General features: G+C 42.8%; 1 protein-coding gene and 1 pseudogene across 3 annotated transcripts; both read left to right on the top strand.

Moving 5' to 3' along the window:
* Positions 1-231: 231 nt before the first annotated feature.
* LOC308529219 (polypeptide N-acetylgalactosaminyltransferase 11-like) lies at positions 232-4032 on the top strand (annotated as a pseudogene). The gene is made up of 2 exons: positions 232-751; positions 2770-4032. The product of its transcript is annotated as a polypeptide N-acetylgalactosaminyltransferase 11-like (transcript).
* A 6676-nt stretch (positions 4033-10708) lies between these two features.
* On the top strand, positions 10709-19224 carry LOC308529012 (solute carrier family 35 member G1-like; the record flags this gene model as incomplete). Of its 2 annotated transcripts, none has more annotated exons than XM_081104983.1 (3): positions 10709-10898; positions 16211-16391; positions 18486-19224. In XM_081104983.1, 3 exons carry the CDS (start codon positions 10709-10711, stop codon positions 19222-19224), a joined length of 1110 nt encoding a protein of 369 aa, XP_080961109.1. The 2 variants fall into 2 exon arrangements, with proteins under 2 accessions (XP_080961109.1, XP_080961110.1); XM_081104984.1 differs by having other exon boundaries at positions 10709-10844.
* Positions 19225-23949: the final 4725 nt, after the last annotated feature.

Genomic DNA, 23949 nt, shown 5'->3' on the forward strand with positions numbered 1-23949 from the left:
ATGACTGGGAATCAAACTGGCAACCTGAGTCAACCAACTGAGCCACACTGGCTAGGGCAGGTCAACTGTAAGTTTTTTTTTTTTTTAATTAAAAAAGAAAGAAGATGGTAGAGGCTGTAGCACCGGCACTGGGTAAGCACTCCAGAGGCTTGGGCGAACCTGTGGTCGCTGCACCGGCATTTTCTTCCGGGTGTTCTGACCTGTGGCAGCTAGTGTGGCTGGACCTGGGCTATGGTGGGGGGGAAGCTTTTTGTTTATTTTAACTTCAGTGAAGTGACTCGGCCACTTTAAGAATGTGCCCATCAAGGGGTCTAGGCCCCATGAGCCATTCCCAAAAAATTCTATCCCTGTCTCACCCAAAGTCCAAGTCAAATATTAGAATTACAGTTCAAAGCAAACAAGATTGATGATATGGTAATCATATTGAAGATGTAGAAAAAGGCAACATGAAATTCTCTTCTGAATTGGCTATGATTTTTAATGAACATGATCAGGAGTTGAGAGACTTGGGGTTTCAGAAGCATGCTTTCAATATGCTCATTAGCAACCACTTGGGCTAACACAGAGATGTGCCAGATACAAGGAATGTAGCATGTAAAGACAAAGACATACCCTACAGACCTGGAAGGCACTGGTGTTTTTATTTGTTTCTACAATGAAGCCTTGTCTGCTTTGCTGCAGACTGTGCACGGTGTCCGGGACCACACACCAGCCTGGCTTCTCCATGAAATCATCCTCGTGGATGACAACAGTGACTTCGATGATTAGAAAGGAGAATTAGATGAATTTGTCAAATAATACCTCCCTGGAAAAATTAAATTAATAAGAAATACAGGAAACCAAGATGGTGGCATAGGTTAACGCCGGAGATTGCTGCCTCGAACAACCAAGCAAAAATACAACTAAAAGATGGAACGGACATCATCCAGAACCACAGGAAGGCTGGCTGAGTGGAAATTCTACAACTAGGAGGAAAGAGAATATCATACCCAGACTCAGAGGAGGCGCAGTGCTGAAGTGAAATACTAAGGTGCGGAGTGCACCCGGAGCGGGCTGGAGGCGGAGGGCGCGGTTGTTGTTTTCAATCGGGAGGGAGTTTCAGACTCTGAGCTCCAGATCGGGGCAAGTCTCTAGGGACCCAGACTCAAACGGGTGAAGCGGGACTGTCTGGCTTTGGTGGGAACTCGAAGGCAGCTTTCTCTCCGAGGTTTGCAGCGGTTGCTGGGACTCTGTGAGGCAGAGCCTCTGGGGACGGGACTGAGAGCAGCCATAACTGCTCGCTCTGGCACGCCCTGTAGATCCCTGGGGACCTGCCCCGCCCAAGCCCTGCACAGAGCCATTTGCCGGATAGCCTCATGCAAATGCTAGATTAGCACCGCCCTAGAGATCCAGCACAGAAGCTCTCCCACTGCAGACACAGCGGACTCTCATAGCCAGTTGGCCTGGAGGGCAAATCACCCCCAGTATTGCCAACAACAATCAAGGCTTAACTACAACAAGACTGCACACAAAGACCACAAGGGGGGGTGCACCAAGAAAGCATAAAAAATGCGGAGACAAAGAAACATGACAGAAATGGAGGACATAGAGCTAAAAACTGCAATTTTAAGGTCTTTCAATAATTTTCTAGAAACTGCAGATAAATGTAGTGAGATCCTCAAGAAATCTAATGAGACCCTCGATGTTGTGATAAAGAACCAACTAGAAATTAAGCATACACTGACTGAAATAAAGAATATTATACAGACACCCAACAGCAGACCAGAGGAGTGCAAGAATCAAGTCAAAGATTTGAAATGCGAAGAAGCAAAAAACACCCAACCAGAAAAGCAAAATGAAAAAAGAATCCGAAAATAGTGTAAGGAGCCTCTGGGACAGCTTCCAGCGTACCAACATCAGAATTATAGGGGTGCCAGAAGATAAGAGAGACCAAGATATTGAAAACCTATTTGAAGAAATCATGACAGAAAACTTCCCCCACCTGGTGAAAGAAATAGACTTACAGGTCCAGGAAACGCAGAGAACCCCAAACAAAAGGAATCCAAAGAGGACCACACCAAGACACATCATAATTAAAATGCCAAGAGCAAAAGACAAAGAGAGACTCTTAAGAGCAGCAAGAGAAAGAAACTCAGTTACCTACAAGGGAATACCCATACGACTGTCAGCTGATTTCTCAACAGAAACTTTGCAGGCCAGAAGGGAATGGCAAGAAATATCCAAAGTGATGAATACCAAGAACCTACAACCAAGATTACTTTATCCAGCAAAGCTATCATTCAGAATTGAAGGTCAGATAAAGAGCTTGACAGATAAGGAAAAGCTAAAGGAGTTCATCACCACCAAACCAGTATTATATGAAATGCTGAAAGGTATCCTTTAAGAAGAGGAAGAAGAAGAAAAAGGTAAAGATACAAATTATGAACAACAAACATGCATCTATCAACAAGTGAATCTAAGAATCAAGTGAACAAATAATCTGGTGATCATAATAGAATCAGGGACATAGAAAGGGAATGGACTGACTATTCTTTTAGGGGAAAGGGATGTGGGAGATGCGGGAAGAGACTGGACAAAAATCGTGCACCTATGGATGAGGACAGTGGGTGGGGAGTGAGGGCGAAGGGTGGGGCGGGAACTGGGAGGAGGGGAGTTATGGGGGGAAAAAAGAGGAACAAATGTAATAATCTGAACAATAAAGATTTAATTAAAAAAAAAAAAGAAATACAAAGCGTGAGGGATTAATTCAAGGAAGAATGTTAGGAGCAGCTCATGCAGCAGAAGTCCTGGTTTTCCTGGACAGCCACTCTGAATGAATGTAACATGGCTGCAGCCCTTGCTGGCTGACATCCGGAGGACCGAGGACGGTCGTGTGTCTGGTGATCGATATCATCAGTGCAGACACGCTGGCCTACAGCTTATCCCCTGTGTTTGGTACGTGGAGGGTTCAACTGGGGACTGCACTTCAAATGGGATCTTGTTCTCCTTTCTGAGCTCAGAGGACCAGAAGGAGCTACCGTACCACCTACAAAGGCGGGAGGACTATTTGCCATGAATAGAAGCTACTTCAGTGAAGTCAGGCAGTATGACAGCAGTATGGATATCTGAGGAGGAGAACACTTGGAAAGATCATTTCAGATTTGGATGTGTGGGGGCTAAGCTCTTCATCATCCCTTATTCCAGAGTCAGACACATTTTCTGGAGAAGGCGACCCTATGGTTCCCCTGAAGGCCAGGACACAGCTCCTTGAGGCTGGCACATGTTTGGTTGGATGAATATAAGGAGCAGTATTTTTCCTTAAGACCTGTCTTGAGGACAAGAAGCTATGGAAATATCAATGTGTGTGTTGAACTGAGGAAGAAGTTGGGTTGTAAATTATTTAAATGGCATTTGGTTAGCATTTACCCAGAGATGCAGATATCTGGGCCCAATGCCAAACCCCAGCAACCCATTTTTATCAACAGAGGGCCAAAACACCCCAAAATTCTTCAGCATGGAAGGCTTTATCACTACCAGACTGGCAAATGTCTAGTGGCCCAGAGCTGCCCAAGTCAGAAGAGAAGCCTAGTAGTGCTTAAGGCATGTGACTACAGTGACCCAAATCAGATCTAGATTTATAATGAAGAGCATGAATTGGTTTTAAGTAATCTCCTTTGCCTGGATATGTCAGAAACTTGATCATCTGACCCACCCCAACTCATGAAGTGCCATGGGTTGGGAGGATCTCAGCAGTGGACCTTTGGGAAGAATAATCGACTGTACCAGGTGTCAGCTGGACAGTGCCTGAAAGTGATTGATCTACTGAGTCACAAAGGCTATGTTGCTATGGCAACCTATGATGGCTCCTCTGCACAGCAGTGGCATTTAGAAGGTCAAGGTGGAAGCAGCGCCTGGCATGGAATGCGTGTCTTCCTGGGAAGATTAGCAGAGGTGAAACAGCAGGCATTCTTTATTGTCTACATCAGAGCACCAAGTGACCATCAGGAGGTGAAGAAGTTTGTGACATTAAGGCCATTTCGAGGCCACTGTTAAGGAATTTCTTACTTAATGGTAGGAAACCAGAATACAGTTTTAATATAAAGAGTCAGGTTTATACAGAAGGATAATACCCAGGCAATTGCTAGGTCTATTCAAATTAGCTTATAATTCTTTTTACTCCCCTTTAATGGAATGGAATGTGCCATGATTTCCTTTCTTAGAATACTTAATAGTATACAGTTAACTTTAAGCAAACTGACTGAATCCACGCATTGTTTCTACGATCATATTTAAGAGGTGGTTAACTACTGTAAATTTTTTGATGAATTATGGCACTATATACATTTAAAATAAAAAATCCTTTTAATTAAAAAAAAAAGAAGAAGAAGACTAGTGCTGGCCTCTGATTCAGTTGTAGTAGCCAAGAACTATATATGTGTGTGTGTATCTGTGGAATAGCTGTTTGTCTCTTAAGTGATACTGGAATTCTCTACTCACTGATGCCTTACCTAAGCCTTCTTCCTCTTTGAGGTCTCTTATTATTAAAAATTAATATTTTTCCCCTTTTTGTTTGACAGCATGAAAAGTTGGAAGAAGATCAACTCTGGTAATGGGAAAAGAGAAACGGAGCAGACAGCATGAGAGTGGAGGGAAAACAGTAGGATGGTTCAGACAGGCAGAAAATCCAGGAAGGGACGAAATTCAGAGCTGTGTTATTTGAGGGTACCTATTCACTTGGCAAATTGCCTATGAACTCTCTCTACCCCACTAGGTCCTAGCTAAGATCCCCAGCTTTGGACAACAGATGTGAGGTAAAAAGAGATCAGAGCTGTGGTCACTGGAGCATAACTGTTCTCATAGCAGATAAGGAAATAGGTTGACTTCTGTTAATAGCATTATAAAAATTGCTGCTCTTCTTTATTTCATAGCATTTTACTCCAAGAAAGTCAAGATGTAAACTACACAGCATCACTGTAACATAGAAAGTAGTCATAGAATGTTGCCCTAGCAAGGTCCAAGTCAGGATTCAATGTGAAAGAAACTATGCTCTAAGGAGGTCCTCTAAGAAACCAGCAAACCTGGTAACAAGACTTCTGGATGAGTAGAGTTGTCTGGACCATGACTTTGACTTCAGACATTCCTGGATTCCAAACCTATCTATGCCCTAACCAATCAATGTGACTTTGGCAAGTTGTTTAACATCTCTGAGTCTCAATGTTCTCATCTGTAAAGTGGGGATAATAGAATGCACACCTCTTTTTTTTATTTTTTATTATTATTTTTTTATTGCTTAAAGTATTACAAAGGGTATTACATATGTGTCCTTCCCCCCCCCCCGCCCCCCCCCGGCCCTCTTTTTTTTTTTTTTTAAGAGTACTTACTATCTGGTGTTTTATGTTTTTCTCTTCATTCTCACAACAGCTAGATTCTATTATAGAAATGAAAATAGAGGTTCAGAGAGAGGCTAAGTCACTTTTCTGAAGTCACACACCTGGTAAGACAGCCAGGATGGAAACTCAGGCAGTCTGATTCCAGAGCCCTGCTTTTAATACTTATGCTAAACTGCCTGAAAAAACTCACTTTACAATGAAATGAAATAATGCACTTAATAGTGCTTGGCATATTTTGAGCTTTTAGTAAATGATAGTTATTAAAATGTGCACTGGGTAAAATCCAAATCCCAAATTTATAACAAATTCAAGATTAAAGTGCATTATATTGCACTTTTATTATATAGGGCCTAGTCTCAAGTTCAGGCATCCTCACTCCCAAAGAATCTGTAAACAGAAAGCAAGTTCCTACAGGAGGATACAGGTTCTGCGGGGTGCTAGAAATCATTTACATGGGAGCTACCTTTGGCAGTGTGGGAACAGATGAAAGCAAGAAAGCAAGGAATCACCGGAGCAAGTCTCAGCAATATCAAGGCCCGAAGGGCAGTTTTCCGCCCAACAGTGACTGCTTGGGAATCCAGTCCTGTGCCTTCTGAGCTGAGAAAATAGAAGTTGAGAGAGCTGAGATTTGCCCAGACCCATGCAACCACAGAGAACTCAGTGTCCTTACTCCTAGGCCAACATGTCAAACTGGGAAGGAACAGAAAGCTAAACAAGACACGGCCCACTAGGTACAGGTAGGTAATGCTAGCACCGGTTTTCTTCCGCCATCATCCCCACCCCGTCACGGTGAGGACTGAATGCGGCCCGGTCTCCTTTGTTCCCCACTCTGCCTCTATTAAGAACTGTAAATGGACCAGTGTAGGCATGCAAACATTAGGTGAATGAGTTATAGGAAAAATGGTACTGAGATAAATATATTAGAATAGAATGGAAAGTTGACATAAATTTTCAACATGGGACACAGGACCGATTTCTGAAAAAGGCTTAATTTCTGTTCCCAGAAATTAAAGTTTAGAGTTCAAACTTCACTTTTTTTTTTTTTTTTTTTTTCGTTATGGGGGATACTACTTGGATGGAAACCTTTCATAAGCCTGGGACACTCTATACCACGTGTGTTCCTATTCTTCCCTTATTTTATGCTCCACATCATTATCTGCCAGAACTGAGGATAGACTATGGCCAGTGCTGGAGAAAATACCTTGCATGTCTCAGTTTGTATACAGACTATGGTTTACTTCAAATTTGGATCTACCTTGCTGGTTTATTAGCTGCTGTTGCATACTCTTAGAATGGTTTTCCTTGACATTTTTAGAAACATTTTTATTGTGTGTGTGTGTGTATGTATATATATATATAATAAAACTTACTATTTTAGCCATTTTTAAGTATACAGTTCAGTGGCATTTAAGTGAATTCACAACCATCACCACTATCTATCCACAGAATTCTTTCATCATCCCAAAATGACAGTCTGTGCCTGTTAAACAATAACTTCCCCATTCCCTCCTCCTTGCTAGTCCCTGGCAACCACCACTGTATTTTTGGTCTCTATGAATTTGACTATTCTAGGTCCCTCATATAAGTGGAACCATATAATTTTGTCCTTTTTATGTTTAGCTTATTCTACTTAGCATAATGTTTTCAAGGTTTATCTATGTTGTAGCATATGTCAAAATTTCATTTATTTTTTTAAAGCTCAATGATATTTTATTGTATGTATGTACCACATTTTGTTTATCCATTCATTTCTTGGTAGCCATTTGGGTTGTTTCCACTTTTAAGTTACTGTGAACAATACTGCACATGGGGGTACAAATATTTGTTTTAGTCCCTGCTTTCTATTCTTCCAGGTATATATCCAGAAGTGAATTTGCTGAATCATATGGTAATTCTGTTTACTTTTTAAAAAAATATACTTCTATCCATTTCAAAGAGGAAGGGAGAGGGAGAGAGAGATAGAAACATAAATGATGAGAGAGAATCACCAATCGGCTGCCTCCTGCATGTCCCCCACTGGGATCCAGCCCTGAAACCTGGAACCGGAATCAAACCTGGGACCCTTCAATCTGCAGGCAGATACTCTATCCACTGGGCCAAACCAGCTAGGGCTGTTTAATTTTTTAAAGGAACTGACCCTGGCATTTTTGTTGTTATTGTTGTTATAATTCTAGAGTCACTTCTTATCACCTCGAAGTTTATTTTGCCGACCTAATGTGTAAATAGTCTCTCTTCCCCGCATCCAGCGTGGCTAGAGAGCAGTCGGGTTCCTGAGTAGGGGCGGCTGGGGATTGAGAAAATGAAAGAAATTGACAGACACAGAGGTGGAAGGAAAAAGCTGGGGCTGGGTGGGACCACTGTCCTCTGATGATGAGACAGGGACAGGGACCCTGAGCCAATACAGCGTGTTTATTTTATACAGCAAAAAAACAGGAAGTTTTACTAAAAGTCAAGACAAAGGAGATTATGTGCATTCTTGGGTGGGCCCAAGTTGTATTCATTCCTGGTGCTTGGCTGGATTTAAATAACAAAACCCACCCCCTGGCACCTGGGCTGAAGGTCAAGCTGACAACACTCCTGCCTTTTGGCAAAGCGTGTTTCCAGGACGTGGCTTTGCCAACACCACTGGCTTCAGCTGACAGTAATTAAAGAAATGCCCATGTGCCTTCCCAGGTGCTCTCTACACTAATGTACCATCCTACATTTATGCTAATCCACCTCTTTTGTTCGTTCCCTCTTCATTTACCAAGGTTATTTAGAATTACAATCTTAGGTTCTACGGTAATGATTTTTCCTAAAATACAAATATTAGACCTTATTTCTTGAAACAAACTGCCATTTTCCAAGTTATAAGTTGTATTAGCTGAAAGGCTAAAAAAAATAAAAAAAATTTTTTGGGAAAAAAAGCAGTCTTTCAAATCAGTACCAAGATACTAGTCTAGTATGAATCAGAGAGACACACTAGGAAAAGAGAGTTCCTGATTTATAAGACTCACTGTTTTGTGCTGGTCCCAGCCTATCAATAAACAGTGTAGTGGTTGGTTTGGCCCTTACAATTTTTATTATGATTGCAAGACACCCTTCAGTAATAACCATCAGGAAACTTTGGAAAAAACAAAGGCTAATTACTCACAGGGCCTGGAAATTATATTGGAGGCCATACAGTGGGGTCTCAGGTAGAAAGAGAGCACGAACACAGGGCCTGGCGTCCTGCTTTCATTGGAGTCCAGACTAGGGGCCTAGGGTTTCTGGAGTCACTCTTTATTGGTGAATTTATTTAAAACACCAGAAAGGAGGCGGGGAAGGTGGCCCAACTGATTTTGGCTAATGAAATCAACCAAGATCTCTAAAACAAAGGAGCCTCAGGACGAGGAGGTGGCCTCGCCCTTTATCTAGTTCTGTGGCTGGCTGTGTGTTTATTCCATATAGCTGTCCCAGGAGTACACACATCTTTGAAATGTATGCCTCAGAATTCAAAGTTCAAGTCAGGCAGTTGCATTACAAAAAAGAAAACTGCTGTCAAGGTATACACTACACTACATTTGTGTAGGAGCATACCTGACTGGCAAACAGTACTAGAAATCAGGAATCTAACTCCTTCTGTGGAACCAGGAGGTCTCCATCTGCCACCACTGGGATGGTGAGGATCTTGGACTTCATTTGTTAATGAGGACTCTAGAACCCAGCTGTCCTCCACTTTCATCTTCCTTCTCCCATCTTGACACCAGAATGATGGGAGTGCCACCCCTGTCTGTGGTTACCTGGCAACATAGTGAGAGGTGCTATCCTCATTAGAGGATCCAATTCCTTCAGAAGCAGAAGAGTTTCCGTTGTAACACTGAATAATTTTGTATACAGAAGCAATAATCTTTCACATCAAGTCCTAGTCCATTCCACCTCCTACCCAATCTTTCCATTTGCCTCCTCTGCCTTAAGTCATTAGAGCACTACAGTAGGCTCTGAGCTGGTCTCCCCCATTATCAGGATTTCCTCATCCTTCACACTGTGGAGAAATCCACTTCTCACCAGCTCAATGTCATTGATATTGAGATATGAAACAACAATGCTCAAAGAATTTAATCATGCCACACGCCTGCTAGGTGAAGCCCAAACAGAGCCAGTTCTAGTCTGGTGCATACTTTTCTTACCAGTTACTTTTTATGTTTTCATGGCTCCTATAGGCTTTGTTAAGATGAAAGAAAGACTATAACTGATACCATTTACATGTCCGGATCGGCAGAAGAGGGGAAATAAGTTAAAGGGAATATATAAACTGTAATACTAAAATCATTCTGAAACCAGACAACCAATGGGTCCGGGCTGCCTGTCACTACTTGAGCCAATTATTCAGAGACAGGGCTGAATAATATATGAGCATTTATTCCAGTAATGCCAGCAGTATGGGAGAGCAGCAGGTCATCCACAAAAATCTGCTATGCAAGCCCCCACCCTCCATATGCCAGCTGCTTATATGAGGTAGGACAAACATTACACGGGGAGGTAGGCAAAAGGAATAAGAATGGGTATGCAAAATGACTATTACAGGCCTGGGTGAGCTGAAATACAACTGAGGCCTAGACATTATCACCAGGGAGGAAAGTTCAGGGAGTGCAAACCATGACCAGTGATATGCTAGGGAAGGACAAAGTTAGCCCTGGGGCAAGGCCCCACCCTACAATGGAATGTCCCTTGCTAGGCGCCTAGGGCTTTCCATCCTGGTGACCTTCTTCTGTACCTGGCCCATCCTCCTCACGTCTAACTGCCTACAACAGAAGGACCCATAACGAATGCCTAGTGTTACAAAGAACATATAAATGGTTCTACCCCAGTCCTATAGATATATTTTCCTTATGGTTATGCGCTAATCCCCTACCCTCTTTTCAAGACCTAGAACCAGTAAAGTTCTACCCTCCTTGGCAATGAGCCCTAGATAAAACGGGGCTTCACAAAGCTTCCAGAGGTGATTATGGGCCACGCCAATAAGTAAACGGGTCCCAGTCTCCTGACCTCCTGAAGGCCTGCCCAAGAGAAGGGGTCCAGTGTGCCTGGGAAAGATGACTCCAAACCTCTGGCCAGTCTAGCCAGACCGCAGCAGAGGGGTGGACGCCTTCAGGTCAGCTGTGGCTAAGAAGCCCCATCAGAGAGTTGGCCGACCTCCAGCGGCACATGAGGGTAGGGAGCTGGAGGTGGGAGGGCGGCGAAGGACAGCCCTACCCCGGCCCGGGCACGGGAGGGCCGCGCGCGCAGGCGCGCCCCCGCCCCGCCGCCGGAAGAGCCAGGCAGCCGAGCTCCGCGCCAGACGCTGCGCCGGCCGCGGAGAGATCGCCGCCCGCCGCGCAATGCGGCCCCTCGGCAGCACCGGGGTCGCCGAGCTGCGGGAGCCCGGGCTGCCGCTCACAGCCGACACATCCCCGTCCGCGAGTGAAGAGTCGCCGGCCGCGAGGGAAGAGCCGGCGGAGGCCGTGGAAACCCCGGGTCCCAGCTGGTGCGGGTGCCGCTCCTGGCTGTGCGGTTCGCGCGCGCAGCCCGGTGAGTGCGGGTGCGGGCCGTGGCGCCGGTCTCGCCCTTGGGGGGCCGGGCGGGCGCTAGCGTGGGGCTCATTGCGGACCACGACCCCCTACTCTCCCCTGCCCAGAGCCCCGGGATCCCGGGAGCTGTCACCTGGGGGCAGCACAGCAGAAGTGCCCTGCGCGAAGCCCGAGAAAGTTTCTGATTGTTTGGAACCCTTTGGGGATTCTAAAACTGTTAAACTGTTCCTATAATTAAAGTGTTGCGGGCCAGTCGGTGGAGTCAGATTGCAGTTGGGCGCTCCTGGCCGAGGTCGGAGGTTGGGTGGTCAGCGAGAAAGGCCATCCCACAGCCTGCCGTGTTGGGAGGAAGCTAACCATGAAAACTGATCTCGGTGGTAAACGGTGTACCCCGAAGAGGAAGTTGAAAAACATTCGAGTGTAAAAAATGTTTGTCCCAGAATCTTGGGAAGGCAGAGTTGGGGTTAGGAGGACTTGTTAGCAATGAATGCACAAGAAGGCAGAGGTACCATCTTACTGATGTGGTTAAGGGGTTCACGGACTCGTCCCCCAAACCAAGGAAGGACCCATGGGAGAAACCCATGATCTCGTGCAACGCCTTACTTTGACAAATGAAAGTGAGGCCCAGGAAGGTGAGGGCTTGGGCTTTTGGGTTTGTTTTGTTTTTATGAAGATCTGGCGTAGGTCTCTGCAGCACCAGCTTGTCAGAAACCTAGTCCAGGGCTCTTTCTATTAGCGTCAAGCACGTTTCAGCGTCAAGCACGTTTCTCCTTGAACTCCAACACCCACTTGGAGCAGCTGCTTGGAAGAAGAGGGAAATAAGCAGATGCCCTTTCAAGACACAGTTACACAGTCTGCACCACCTCGTCTTCTGGGTCACCTCCCCTAAGTGTGACTCGGGATTTCTGTGTCTCTTACTGCACCCCAGCTTCCTTCCTCTCTCTATGCCCTTTCTCCAATTTAGAGATAAACTCCCGGAAAATGACTCTTGCTCCATTTTTGTCCTAAACCCTAACAGAAATGAACAGAATTCTATTCTTTTATGCATGGTAGAGCCTCTCTCTAGAGCAGGAGTTACCCCAAGCGGGGTCGACCAGAATGTGCAGACCTTGAAGAGGTCAGTTCCTCACCTTGTCACCCTATGGCTAAATGTCATTCTGAGGGAATGCTGAGTCAGGCTTTGCAAACTCTTAAACCTTTCCCCTGTTTGTGAATGGGACAGGAATACTGTTCACTCAAGCGGCACATGGCAAAATGACAGACCAATATAATGATTGCACTTAGAATGTGTGGGATCTTATAACTTCAAAGAAGTTGGTAACAATAAGGTTTAGCAATAGTTATTAAAAGGGGACCAGATGATATTCCAGAAACAGGATTGCCACAGAAACACTTTAAACCACAGTATTGTTGTCATTGAACTTTGTGACAGTATCATTTTAGCCTCTTAAATCAACTGGTTATCTCAACAAAATTCATTTTCAAGTTCAGGTTGAAACTGTTACCAATGTTTCTTACATTCTTGGATAACCTTCAAGGACAACATACAGCTACCCTAAGACATCTATTTATTTTCTTGAGGGGCTGTGTGGATCTTAGACTGAAGCAAGAAACTGTCTTGGGCCTGTGCCTTACATTCCCCTGGAAGGAATGAGTTCCTTAGCAGTGATTCTCTAGCCAGTAGAGCTTTGTACAGTTTACACAGATCCTGCTTCAATAGGTCTGGGGCAGGCTTGGGAATTAAAGTTTTAGGGTGGGGTGGGTGGGAAGAGATCAGCCAAATAACTTGTATGCATATATGCATAACCCATGGACACAGTTGATAGTATGGTGAAAGCCTGGGGTGAGGGTGGGGGCAGGGCAGGCTAGAAGGGGTCAATAGGGAAAAAAGGGGACATATGTAATAGTTTCAACAATAAAGCTTTTTTTTTTTTAATTAAAAAGTTACTAGTTGGTTCTAATTCCCAACCAAGATTGCAAATCACCAGTTTAAAGCAGAGATTAGAGAATTGAGCAACTTTTCTGTTTTCTTCTCACACGAAACTGCACTATGGCCAATTAATTTGAGGTATTTAGAGTCACCAAATTAATAGAAATGCTTATAGTAGGATATGAACTTGAAGCTTATTACATAAGCAAATGCCTGTGGATTATGCTACTCTTGCTCATCTCCATTGACAGAGTATTGAAATTATTATTCAGTAAGAGACTGAGGGTTGCCTGTGTAGAGCCAGTTCTCACCCCCATTAACAATCAAGTTCAGCAAGCCCTTGTACCAACTGTCCTGTCCCCATTGGGAAGCATGGGCCTTAAGAGTTTATAGGCAAGAAAATATGTGAGTAAAAGTGTTTTAAGGAAAAGATAATCAGAGCCAGGGGTGTGAAATTAAGTTTTCAAAGAGTTAAAATAGCATGTTAAAATATTCCTGGAGAGAAATCGAGAAGTTTAGGTTGCAGAAGATCCTTTAAATACAGACCAGGGAGATGTTTTCTGCCCTTGATCTCGTTCTGTTCTGTCTAAGGGTGTAGGTTCTATGTATGGGTTGGGTTTCTTTGAAGAAAAACTATTTTATTTGGATTTGAACTCTGAAATTTCAGAGGCTAAATTCTAAGGCTGACTGCAGCCAAAACATGTATGAGTGGTGCTTAACTTAGCAGTCTTCTAAAGCTTCCTTCTCATGGGCTGAGTAGGTATGTGTAGTTTGTTTCTGCAGTATCTGAGCACATGCTTACAGAACAGAATGTGGAGATTCTGGTACTTAGACAGCATAAAATCTGTAAGATGACAGCTCAATCATTCTCTGCAGCTGTGTACCTAGAACAGGAAGAGGTGAAGCCTCTGACCAGCATGGCATGTGTTACTGCGAAGGTCAGGCTGTAGAATGCCACCAGGAAGACTGCATCATCACACTTTGTAAATGTGTCACTTGTGGGCAAAGATATCTATCTAACACTAGGATCTTGAAATATATTACCTGGTGTTTGCCTTTATAATGGAAGAACATTTTAACACACACACACACACACACACACATCATTATGTAATACCATTCTACAGTGGAAGAATACATTGTACATTCCTAGATGGAATGGTGATCCTGGTTTTACTACAAGTTGCATGTCCCCACACATCCTTTAGCTCTGTGTGCTCTTAGCAATGAGAGCCAGTATGTTTACTTCTTATTCTCTCCTTTTTGTGTGTGAGCGTTCAGGTGTGGTCTTTTAGGGAGTTCTCTGCTCACTCTACTCCATTTTGCTCTCCTGAATGCCAGGGGGTGAGATTGAAAGAAGGTTCTACTCCTGTTTTAGGCAACTAAGACAGAGGAAGTGGCTAAACAGAAGTTTAATGCTCAGTCAGACTGTCATTAAGAGATTGAATACTTGATGGCCTGGAGAAAGCAAAAGTGCCCTGGCTCAGGTCAACCAGGTAGTTGGTATTAGATGACAATTCTAATTTTAAAATGTAGTTAAAAAGCACTTTGGGTGCTGGGGTCCAACCCCAGCAGGTCCAGGGATCCCCAAAGGTGTGGATGGAGTCGGCGAAGAGGGAAGGACTCGGAGGCAGCGTTCAGTTGATCAGCATGGTTGGGTTCTCTTGCCTGGTTCTATTTGCCAGGTTCTGTAGGTTCTGAAGCCAGGTTCTGTAGCCAGGTTCCCTCGCTAGGTTCTCCAGCCAGGTTCTGTCCAGGATCTTTTGCCATGTTCTCTCCAGCAAAGTTCTTCTGTCTCTAGGTTCTGTGTAGGTTCTGTGTCTAGGTTCTGTGTCTAGGTTCTGTGGCCAGTTTCTGTCCAGGATCTTTTGCCATGTTCTCTCGCTAGGTTCTGTCTCTAGGTTCTGTCTACAGTTTCGTTCCAGGATCTTTTGCCATGTTCTCTCCAGTGAAGTTCTTCTGTCTCTAGGTTCTGTGTCTAGGTTCTGAGTTTCTGTGTCCTGCTGTCTTGTTACATCTATATTTATACCAGTTGATTCCAATCCTATCAATCTCTATTCCAAAGGTTAGGGTGTTTCTTATCTCCATTCCAGGGAGTAAAGATTATGTAGCTTAAGCATGATTGTTCGTAGTTAAAGTGATTAACTACCCGCCCGGCACCCAGTTAAGGGGTTTCATTCCTGCCCCAACTTCAGGGGAAAATCCCTACCTGGGGAAACAACCCTTCTCTGAGAGGTGACCCTGGCTAAAACACATAGTGCCAAGAAGGTGAGCAAACATATCAAGAACAGTATGCCATACATGCCAGGTCCCTTGAAACAGCAAGAATGAACCGGCTCCCGGCATTTGGGCCCTGGCCGGGTGGCTCAGTTGCTTGGAGCATCTTCCCATACACCAAAAGGTTGTGGGTTTGATTTCCGGTCTGGGCACATACCTAGGTTGCTGGTTCAATCCCCAATCAGGGTGTGTACAGGAGGCAACTGAACGAACGATGTTTCTCTTTCACACTGATGTTGCTTGCGCGCGCTCTCTGTCTCTCTTTCTCTCTCTCTCTCACTCATTTTCTTTCTCTTACCTTTACTCTCTCATCAGTATCCTTGGGTGAGGATTAAAAAAGCAAGAAAAAAAACGCACTTTGGGGTCAGAAGGGTAGATAGCCTCCCTCCCCTTGCCCTGGAAGAGTTTATGCTCTAAATGAAAGATACATTGGTAAACCATGAGAGGTTTAAATAAAGATTTGACTAATGGTTCAAAATAACAAAAGACAGAGCCTTCCTAAATCATGTTGCCGTGGTTTTACCCTCTGCATCTTTCCATGATTCTCTCACATCCTTTCATTCAGCAACTATTGAGGGTCTTCCATGTGCCGGGCCTGAACAAGACAGCTGAGGCCCCAGCCCTGGAGGAGCTTGCAGGCTGTGGAGGAAGTCAGCTCATCAACAAGTAGCCACAGAACACAGTTATAAACTCCTTCCCAGGAAAGATCACTTTCTTCATAAAGCACAGTTCACCAGTGAGATGATATAAAACATCATTTGGAAGCATTTTCTCTAGCCATCTTGACAAGCATTTCTTAAAAGATTTCTCTACTGTCTTCTTTTTGACTTGTCGGTGAGGGGGTGATTCTTCAGGGAGTTAAAGGAAATTGTATTTTATAGGGTGAAATTGCATTTCAGAAAACACAGGTTTAATTTGTTTCCTTCGTCTATGGTTCTTCATTTTTGGTGGGAAAAATGTTTCCGATCCAAAAAATAGACATGCTTAGGAGGTAATATTTGCAGCTTGTTAGCCATTAACACTGTCCCATTTTTCTCAGTTTCTAAGTGAAAATGATAAAGCATACACTTGGAAGTAAGGACTAACCAGAATTTAATCTTTTTCAGAAGCCAAGAAGAAAGCACCCTGTCGTGGACTTGGCTTGTTTTACACATTATTGTCTGCCTTCCTTTTCTCAGTGGCCTCTTTATTTGTTAAAAAAGTGCAAGACCTCCATGCTGTAGAAATTAGTGCATTCCGATGTGTGTTCCAAATGTTAGTCGTTATTCCTTGCTTAATATACAGAAAGTAAGTATTTCTTAACTGCAAAGTAGATAATAAACGGTTGTAAATCTTTTGACCTGCCCAAATTTACTCTATAGTATCTGCTTTAATCCCTCTCATAGATTTGCCAGTCCCTACACCCTTTGGCTCTGATTACTGAAAAGTCACAAGGATCCCACCTAATTAAGATGCTCATAAGCACACACAACATGCCCAGCAGAGGGGGAGTAAGAGATTCAGTTATTCTCCACCCTCATTTTGAGAACAAAACTCTCCTAGTATAATTCCTCTCATCGTGTACCACCTTCCCTTCTTAGTATTTGGAAGAAAAAGTAAACAAGAGGACGTGGTAGTGTCATCTCCCAGTGTCAGAGGTTTCTTTAGGTAGAACAGGTTGCTCTGCTACAAGGGCAGACAGAAGGCTACCATAGTAATATTTAGGTGTGAGGTGCTGTGGGAAAGGGGAAAGGTAATCTTGAGGAGGGGCTTTTTAACTGCTTTCCATATTCAGTGTCCTCATCTGTAAACTGAAGGGAATGACATTTATCCTCTACCTGCCTGTGGTTACAAGAATCAAATGGAATTTATTTTAGATCAGAGTGTTTTGTAAAAAATGTAGCATTGATCTCACCCATCCCATCTTCTTCATTTATGTGAATTCTGCCCCCCCCCCTCCAGAGACACACCCTCCCCAGGTTAAAAGTATGCCCCTCCCACACTATTATCACCTCTATAAACCCCTGTGTACTTTGAATTCCTGGTGGCTTCCTGGCTCTTTCTCTCTTTGGCAAAGATGTTTAAACCCCAAAGTAAAAGCTTCAGCTGCTTACCACCAAACTCTCCTTATATCTAGAATACTGTGCATATTCTCTCAGAATTGTTTCAGTCCATATACTGAGGATTTGGTGAAAAAAGTTAAAATTTGCTAAGATCAATATTGTTCATCTTCCCCATTTTGGAATAAAAGTATTGTCAGGGGAAGGCACTAGAAAAATTTTCTGAAATCCTTGGTGATAATTTAGTTTGACCCATTTCAAATTTCACTATTGAGGAAGATTCCTAGCTTCTCAAAGTATGGACCAAAGGTGACCATACTTTCATTTCTGACTCCAGAGACCCAGGGTCCCCATGTCTGGCCTACCTGCTGCCCTAAAGATGTCCAGCCCCAACACAGATCAGCAAGATGCACCTAGCCAGGAACTAACACAGGACTCTGTTTAGCAAATATTTAGTTGGAAAAACTTTGATGGCAATTATTATACATACTGAATGCTGCAGGTTCTTTTTCAGTGTGTTTTAACTCTTTCTCTAAAGAGAATAGTGAAAAGTTGTCTCACATTCAATGACTTAAAGAACATGTGGTATTGGTACCGCTTTTATAGAAAAACTCATAAGAATGCACAACGTCCAGGACCAAGTTTTCTTTTTTTTTTTAATAGCAAATTCCCCTTTATTCATTATAATAACTTTTGTACATGTAATCTGTTTTATGAAAGGACCAAGTTTTCTTATATGGGGCAGCTAAATCTTGAAATTGTACTTATTATCAAAGTAACACGCTTTCATATATTTATATATTTAACAGAAAATTTGGGGAAGTAAATATAAAGAAGGAAAATTACTAGAATGAGGTCTAACCACAATGAGCATTTCAGTATATTTTCCTTTGTCTTTTTTTGCAAGCATACAAAGGGTGCCCCCTAAAACTGTATTAATACTTTAACAGCTGATTTTTGTTAAATTTTGAAAATGAAATGTACTTTAATAAACACTGCCTTTGTAAGAGTGTGCATACATTTTGGGGGACACCCTATTTATACGTGTAGCAAATTATATCATAAGAAAAAAGAAAAATATATCTGTATTTACTAAATGATACTGTTTATATAGTTCTCTTGTATTAGTTTTGCTTATACTGTGAACACTTTAATGTCATTAGCTATACTTAGAAACCATTTCTTAAAGGGATATAATAGTTGTGGACATTATCATATTTAATTTGCTGTTCCCCTATTTTTTGATAGTTAAGAATTCTAAAATAATACTTTATTAAAAATTATAGTTTAAAAACAAATAGCAAGTTTCGTTTAATATACATTCCTTCATTTGAATTTCCAGAACTGGGTTTATAGGCCCAAAAGATCTACGAATCTTCCTCATTCTCAGAGGAGTCCTGGGTTCTACCGCCATGATCCTTTTATACTACGCTTTCCATACGACGTCCCTCGCCGATGCCACGGTGGTGTCATTTAGCTGTCCAGTGTTTACTTCTCTATTTGCTTGCATGTTTCTCAAGGAAAAATACAGCCTTTGGGATGTTCTCTTCACCGCATTCGCCATCACCGGAGTGATCCTCATCGTGAGGCCGCCGTTTCTGTTTGGTTCCAACACTGAGAAGATAACTGGAAGCTACTCAGATCACCTGAAGGGCACGTTCGCATCACTCGGACATGCCCTGTTTGCTGCCTTGACTCTCGTTATCCTCAGAAAAATGGGGAAATCTGTGGACTACTTTTTGACCATCTGGTATTACATAGTGGTTGGCCTCGTGGAGTGCGTCATCATCCTCTCTGTATTTGGAATGTGGAAGCTGCCGAACTGTGGGATGGACAGGCTCTTTCTCCTACTAATCGGGCTGTTTGGTTTGGCGGGTCAGGTGTTTCTCACCAAAGCCCTTCAAATAGAAAAAGCTGGGCTAGTAGCACTAATGAAGACCATGGATGTGGTTTTTGCTTTTATCTTTCAGATTATTTTTCTTCATAATATACCAACGTGGTGGACGGTGGGTGGCGCGCTCTGCGTAGTAGCCAGTAGTGCTGGAGCGGCCATTCGTAAATGGTGCCAGGGATCCAAATGAAGCATCATTGCGGAAATGTGTATTTTTTACAAGTCCACCTTCACCAAGTACAAACACACCACTTATACACATACCTGGAAAATCGGAATTTACTTAATTGATTATATTTAATAAGTTTCATAGTTTAAGTATCATTTTTGAATATGGTATGTCTTTTTTTTTCCATCCTTATCCAGGATATGTTTATTGATTTTTTTTAATTGTTTTTAGAGAGAGAGGAATGGGGAGAGAGAGAGAGAAACATTGATTGGTTGCCTCCCCTATGCACCACAGTGGAGGATCAAACCTCAAAGTTAAGTGTATTTTTTGTAATGATGGGATTTAGGTCGGGAGGAAATTTTAGATGCTCTTTTAGCAGTGTAGAGGCTAAGAAAATTACCGGTAATAATGCTGCTATGGTTAGTATGTTGAAAATTCATTTGAAACATAATTCCATTTAGGAGGCCAAAGTGAAACTTGGAATAGGTGCCTACTTAATGGTGTTAAAAATACAAATAAATTAGCCTTATTTTCAAGGCTTTTATAAATGATCATTAATCTTTAAACCCATATCTGTGCCTTTTCATTTTAATGCCAGGTTTTTAATATGTAAACTATTTGAAAAGTTTTTAATTACCAAATTTGACTAATAGTTTCTCTTTCAGTGGCATTAGCAACTTTAACTGTCATTCCATAATTTTAATTGTCTTCTGATTTGGGGTTTTATTTTGAAACCACACTAAGTTTTTTTAATCACAAGAAAGAAATCTTGGCATGGCCAATATGCACATTTCCATCCTAAAGTGTTTTCTCCTCACTAGAAATGTGATTTTTCTGTAAATTACCTTTGAATTTATAGTGAGATGCCAAATAAAATTTTCTCAGGAATTTATTAGATTGAACCATTTGAAATGACAGAGATTTACCTTTTAACTTACAAAACCCATAATTTCTTAGGGTTCATCCTAATAGAGACCTCCCTTACCCTCTAAGCCAAATTAGAGGACTTCGGAATATATATTTTTAAAACAACTTTCTAAAGTTCAGCAATCCTATTCAACTTATTTTTATAGTCTTTTTGCCTTACGGGATTACTTGTAATAATGCTTCATATTATATGTTAAATGTAAAGACCTGTGAATTCCATGGTTGGTTGACTTTTGTGGTTTCTTGAATAGAAAAAAAATAATCACTGTTAAATTCTAGTATGTCAGTATGATATTAAATGTCAGTGCTATATCATGATATTAGTATCATGAAATAAAATGACAAACTTTATATCTGGAACTTCAGAAGCCAATACTCTGCTGTTAAAGAGAGAATTGACTATTAAGAAAGCTTGGGAATATAATCAGAAAGTTGGAAATACATGCAAATGATATTTTTGTAACAATGAACCCTTTATTACTAAAGCTGTAATAGTCTCCAGCTCTTTGTCAGATGTAGCATCTATTATTTTAAGCCTTCAGATTTGAAAGATTATAGGTTCTTTCCCATCCTTTCTTCACAGTTCTTCCAAAGTAAGAAGGAACTTGGCTTCTGAGGTTTATGCCTTAGTAAGAAAGGATCTTCAATAGTTCCAAGAGGGAATTTTTGGTTTACTGATCGTTCTAAATGCTCCCCACCTAACAAGTCCTAAATAAAGTCTATTTAGAGAAGTCACACTATCATAACTTTATCCTAATTCACAATATAGGAGTTTAGACTTGCAAAAATATCATTTTGCAAGCATCTTAGATAATTATAGAATCAGCATTTTAGAGCTCAAGGGTTAAAAATCCTCTTGTAGGAGCCACACTACATACATAGGAATGCTAGGGAGGGGACCTGCCTGAGATGAGTTTCCATGGCCTTATTCCCCACGACCCGCTTAGTTCCATGATAAAGTATGGAAACTAAGCCACAGCTTGACCTACCTAAGATAAATTAATGCTCAGGGAACCCTCTCCTGGTTTTTGACCTTGCACAAATAAAAGAACCTATGGGGCCTTGAAAGTTACATCCCTTTGGTCCTGGAAACTAGACATTTTATTTTAACAATGTAGTTTAAGTACTTGAATGTCACAATATATGACCAAGGTTGGGGGAAATGTTTCTTCTCCCAACTGTTATAGGGTGTGATTCTTAAATACTTTTATAATGTCCAAGGTATATATAAGGATATGTATTGTAACCATTATGGGTGTGTATTTTTTGCAAAGATTGTAGTTTATCTTGAAAGGGGAAATATTTTCATAAATTGTTTTTATTTTATAAGTACTAATAAAGTGAAAAAAAGCGCCATATTTTGGTTTTTATGACTATAGCAAATGTGCTAGCTAATATAACTTCCTTTTTCATCCATGTGCTTTAAAATTCATTTTATAAAGGAGACTGACCTCTGGCCACTCAGCTGTGATGTACTCTTCTAGTTACAAACTGTCCCTCTGAGACTGTCACATCAAATCCAGTATCTCTAAAGGCTTCTGTTCCAGTGAGGACTTCATTGTTCTAGACCAGCAGTTCTCAACCTGTGGGTCGCAACCCCTTTGGGGTAAATACATCCTACATATCAGATATTTACATTAACATTCATAACAGTAGCAAAATTACAGTTATGAAGTAGCAATGAAAATAATTTTATGGTTGGGTGTCACCACAACATGAGGAACTGTATTAAAGTGTTGCAGCATTAGGAAGGCTGAAAAACACTGTTCTAGACCCTCTAGAGCTTGGAACAGCTTTGAATTCTGTTTCCATAGCTGATTTGTTAATTGTGGAATGTCTGTCTTAAAGTGGTGTGGATTCATTCTTGGCCATTTCCACTGATACCACCTTACTCCAAGATTTATCACTTCATAACTGAATTACTACAACGAGAATATCTAATTGGGTTACCCATGTCTAGACTCTCTCTTCCACTCAGATCCTTGTCACACTGCCATACTAATCTTCTGAAAGTCCTGCTTTCATTGTTACTCTGGTTACTGTGGTGAAATTACAATGGTGCCTTACCATATACCACTCAGGATAACTATGCCAGCTGCCATCACACAACCCTAGAATCTCAGATAAAGTTTTATTTCTTAACTAGTGGCCCAGTACATGAAATTCGTGCACAGGGGAGGGGGTGTTCCTGAGCCCAGCCTGCACCCTCTCCAATCTGGGACCCCTCAAAGGATGTCCTACTACTGGTTTACAGGGATTGGGCCTAAACAGGCAGTCAGACATCCCTCTCCCAATCTAGGACTGGCTCCTAACTGCTCACCTGCCTGCCTGATTGCCCCTAACCACTCTGCCTGCCGGCCTGCTTGCCCCCAATTGCCCCCCTGCTGGCCTGCTCACTCCAAATTGCTCCCCCACCCCCGCTGTCCTGATCACCTCCAACTGACCCCCACTGATGGCCTGCTCTCCCCCAACTGGCCCCCCTACTGGTCTGCTTAGCCCCAACGGCCCGGCTCCCCATCAGCCTGATCACCAACAACTGCCATCCCATCCTGGCCTGGTCACCCACAACTGCCCTCCCCTCTTGGCCTCTAACCTCCTCTACCTCGGCCCCGCCACCATGGCTTTGTCCAGAAGAACGTCCATAAGGTCTCCCAGTCTAATTAGCATATTACCTTTTTATTAGTATAGAAGATGGAGGTTTGGTGCATGTGTGGGGGCGGGCTGGTTTGCCCTGAAGGGTGTCCTGGATCAGGGTGGGGGTTCCCTTGGGGCGTGGGTGGCCTGGGTGAGGGGCCTGTGGTGGTTTGCAGGATGGCCATGCCCCCATGGGGTGAGGGTCCCCACTGGGGGGGGCGTGGCCAGCCTGGGTGAGGGGCTGATGGCTGTTTGCAGGCTGGCCACAGACCCGGCAACCCAAGCTCCCAGTCCCTCTTTTTTTTTTTTTCAACGCCTCCTTGAGCAGAGGGAAGCAGGTATCTGAGATTTATTTATCTTCTATAATTGAAACTTTGTAGCCTTGAGTAGAGACCAGGGTTGGCCAGGGCAGGCTGGAAGCTTGGCTTCCTCCATCGCCGGGGGCAACACAAGCCTCCTGTTCACTCCAGCTCCGTGGCCGCCGCCATCTTAGTTCGGTTAATTTGCATACTCGCTCCTGATTGGCTGGTGTGCGTGGCTTGTGGGCATAGCGGAGTGATGGTTAATTTGCATGTTTCTCTTTTATTAGATAGGATGACATCACAGTCTGATGTAAATTGTAAGCTCTCTATAATCTCTCCCTTAAGTTATAACTCAGTCTTCCAGGCTCCTTCCAGCCTATAATACTGATTTCTTAAACATATACCCTCTAAGCTTGAAGCAGATTTTATGTCTACACAGGCTTGGAGAGCATCACTCCCACCTGCATCCCATTGACCTTAACCTCACTGAAGAGGAAGGTAGGAAATAAGGTCTTCCTTTGTGTCCACAAAGAGGAAAAGATAACAGGATTTTGTGAACACAAAGCCTTGTCTCTGCCATAACCTCCTTCCTTTGTAGAGCCACCCAAACCTAAGCCCCACAGTTCTTGGGGAGCTGGCAATCAGAATCCCACCCCCAGGGCCTAAAGAGTGGGTGGACCCATGACCTAAGCTAAACAAAGTCAAGTTTTTCTCTCCTGGTTATTTGAATATTGAGCGAAGTTGAAAAAGCAAAAGGCACATAATGGAACGGTAGGGTGGCAATACCCTGTGCAATGGGTCCTGGGTGCTGGCTGCAGAACCCCTGTGGTTTCACTGGGTCCTATCCCTCCTAACACCCAGTTGTCCAGCTTTTGCCAAATCT

This window comes from Myotis nattereri, assembly GCF_964212035.1.
Source record: "Myotis nattereri genome assembly, chromosome: 13".
NCBI classification, from domain to species: domain Eukaryota; kingdom Metazoa; phylum Chordata; class Mammalia; order Chiroptera; family Vespertilionidae; genus Myotis; species Myotis nattereri.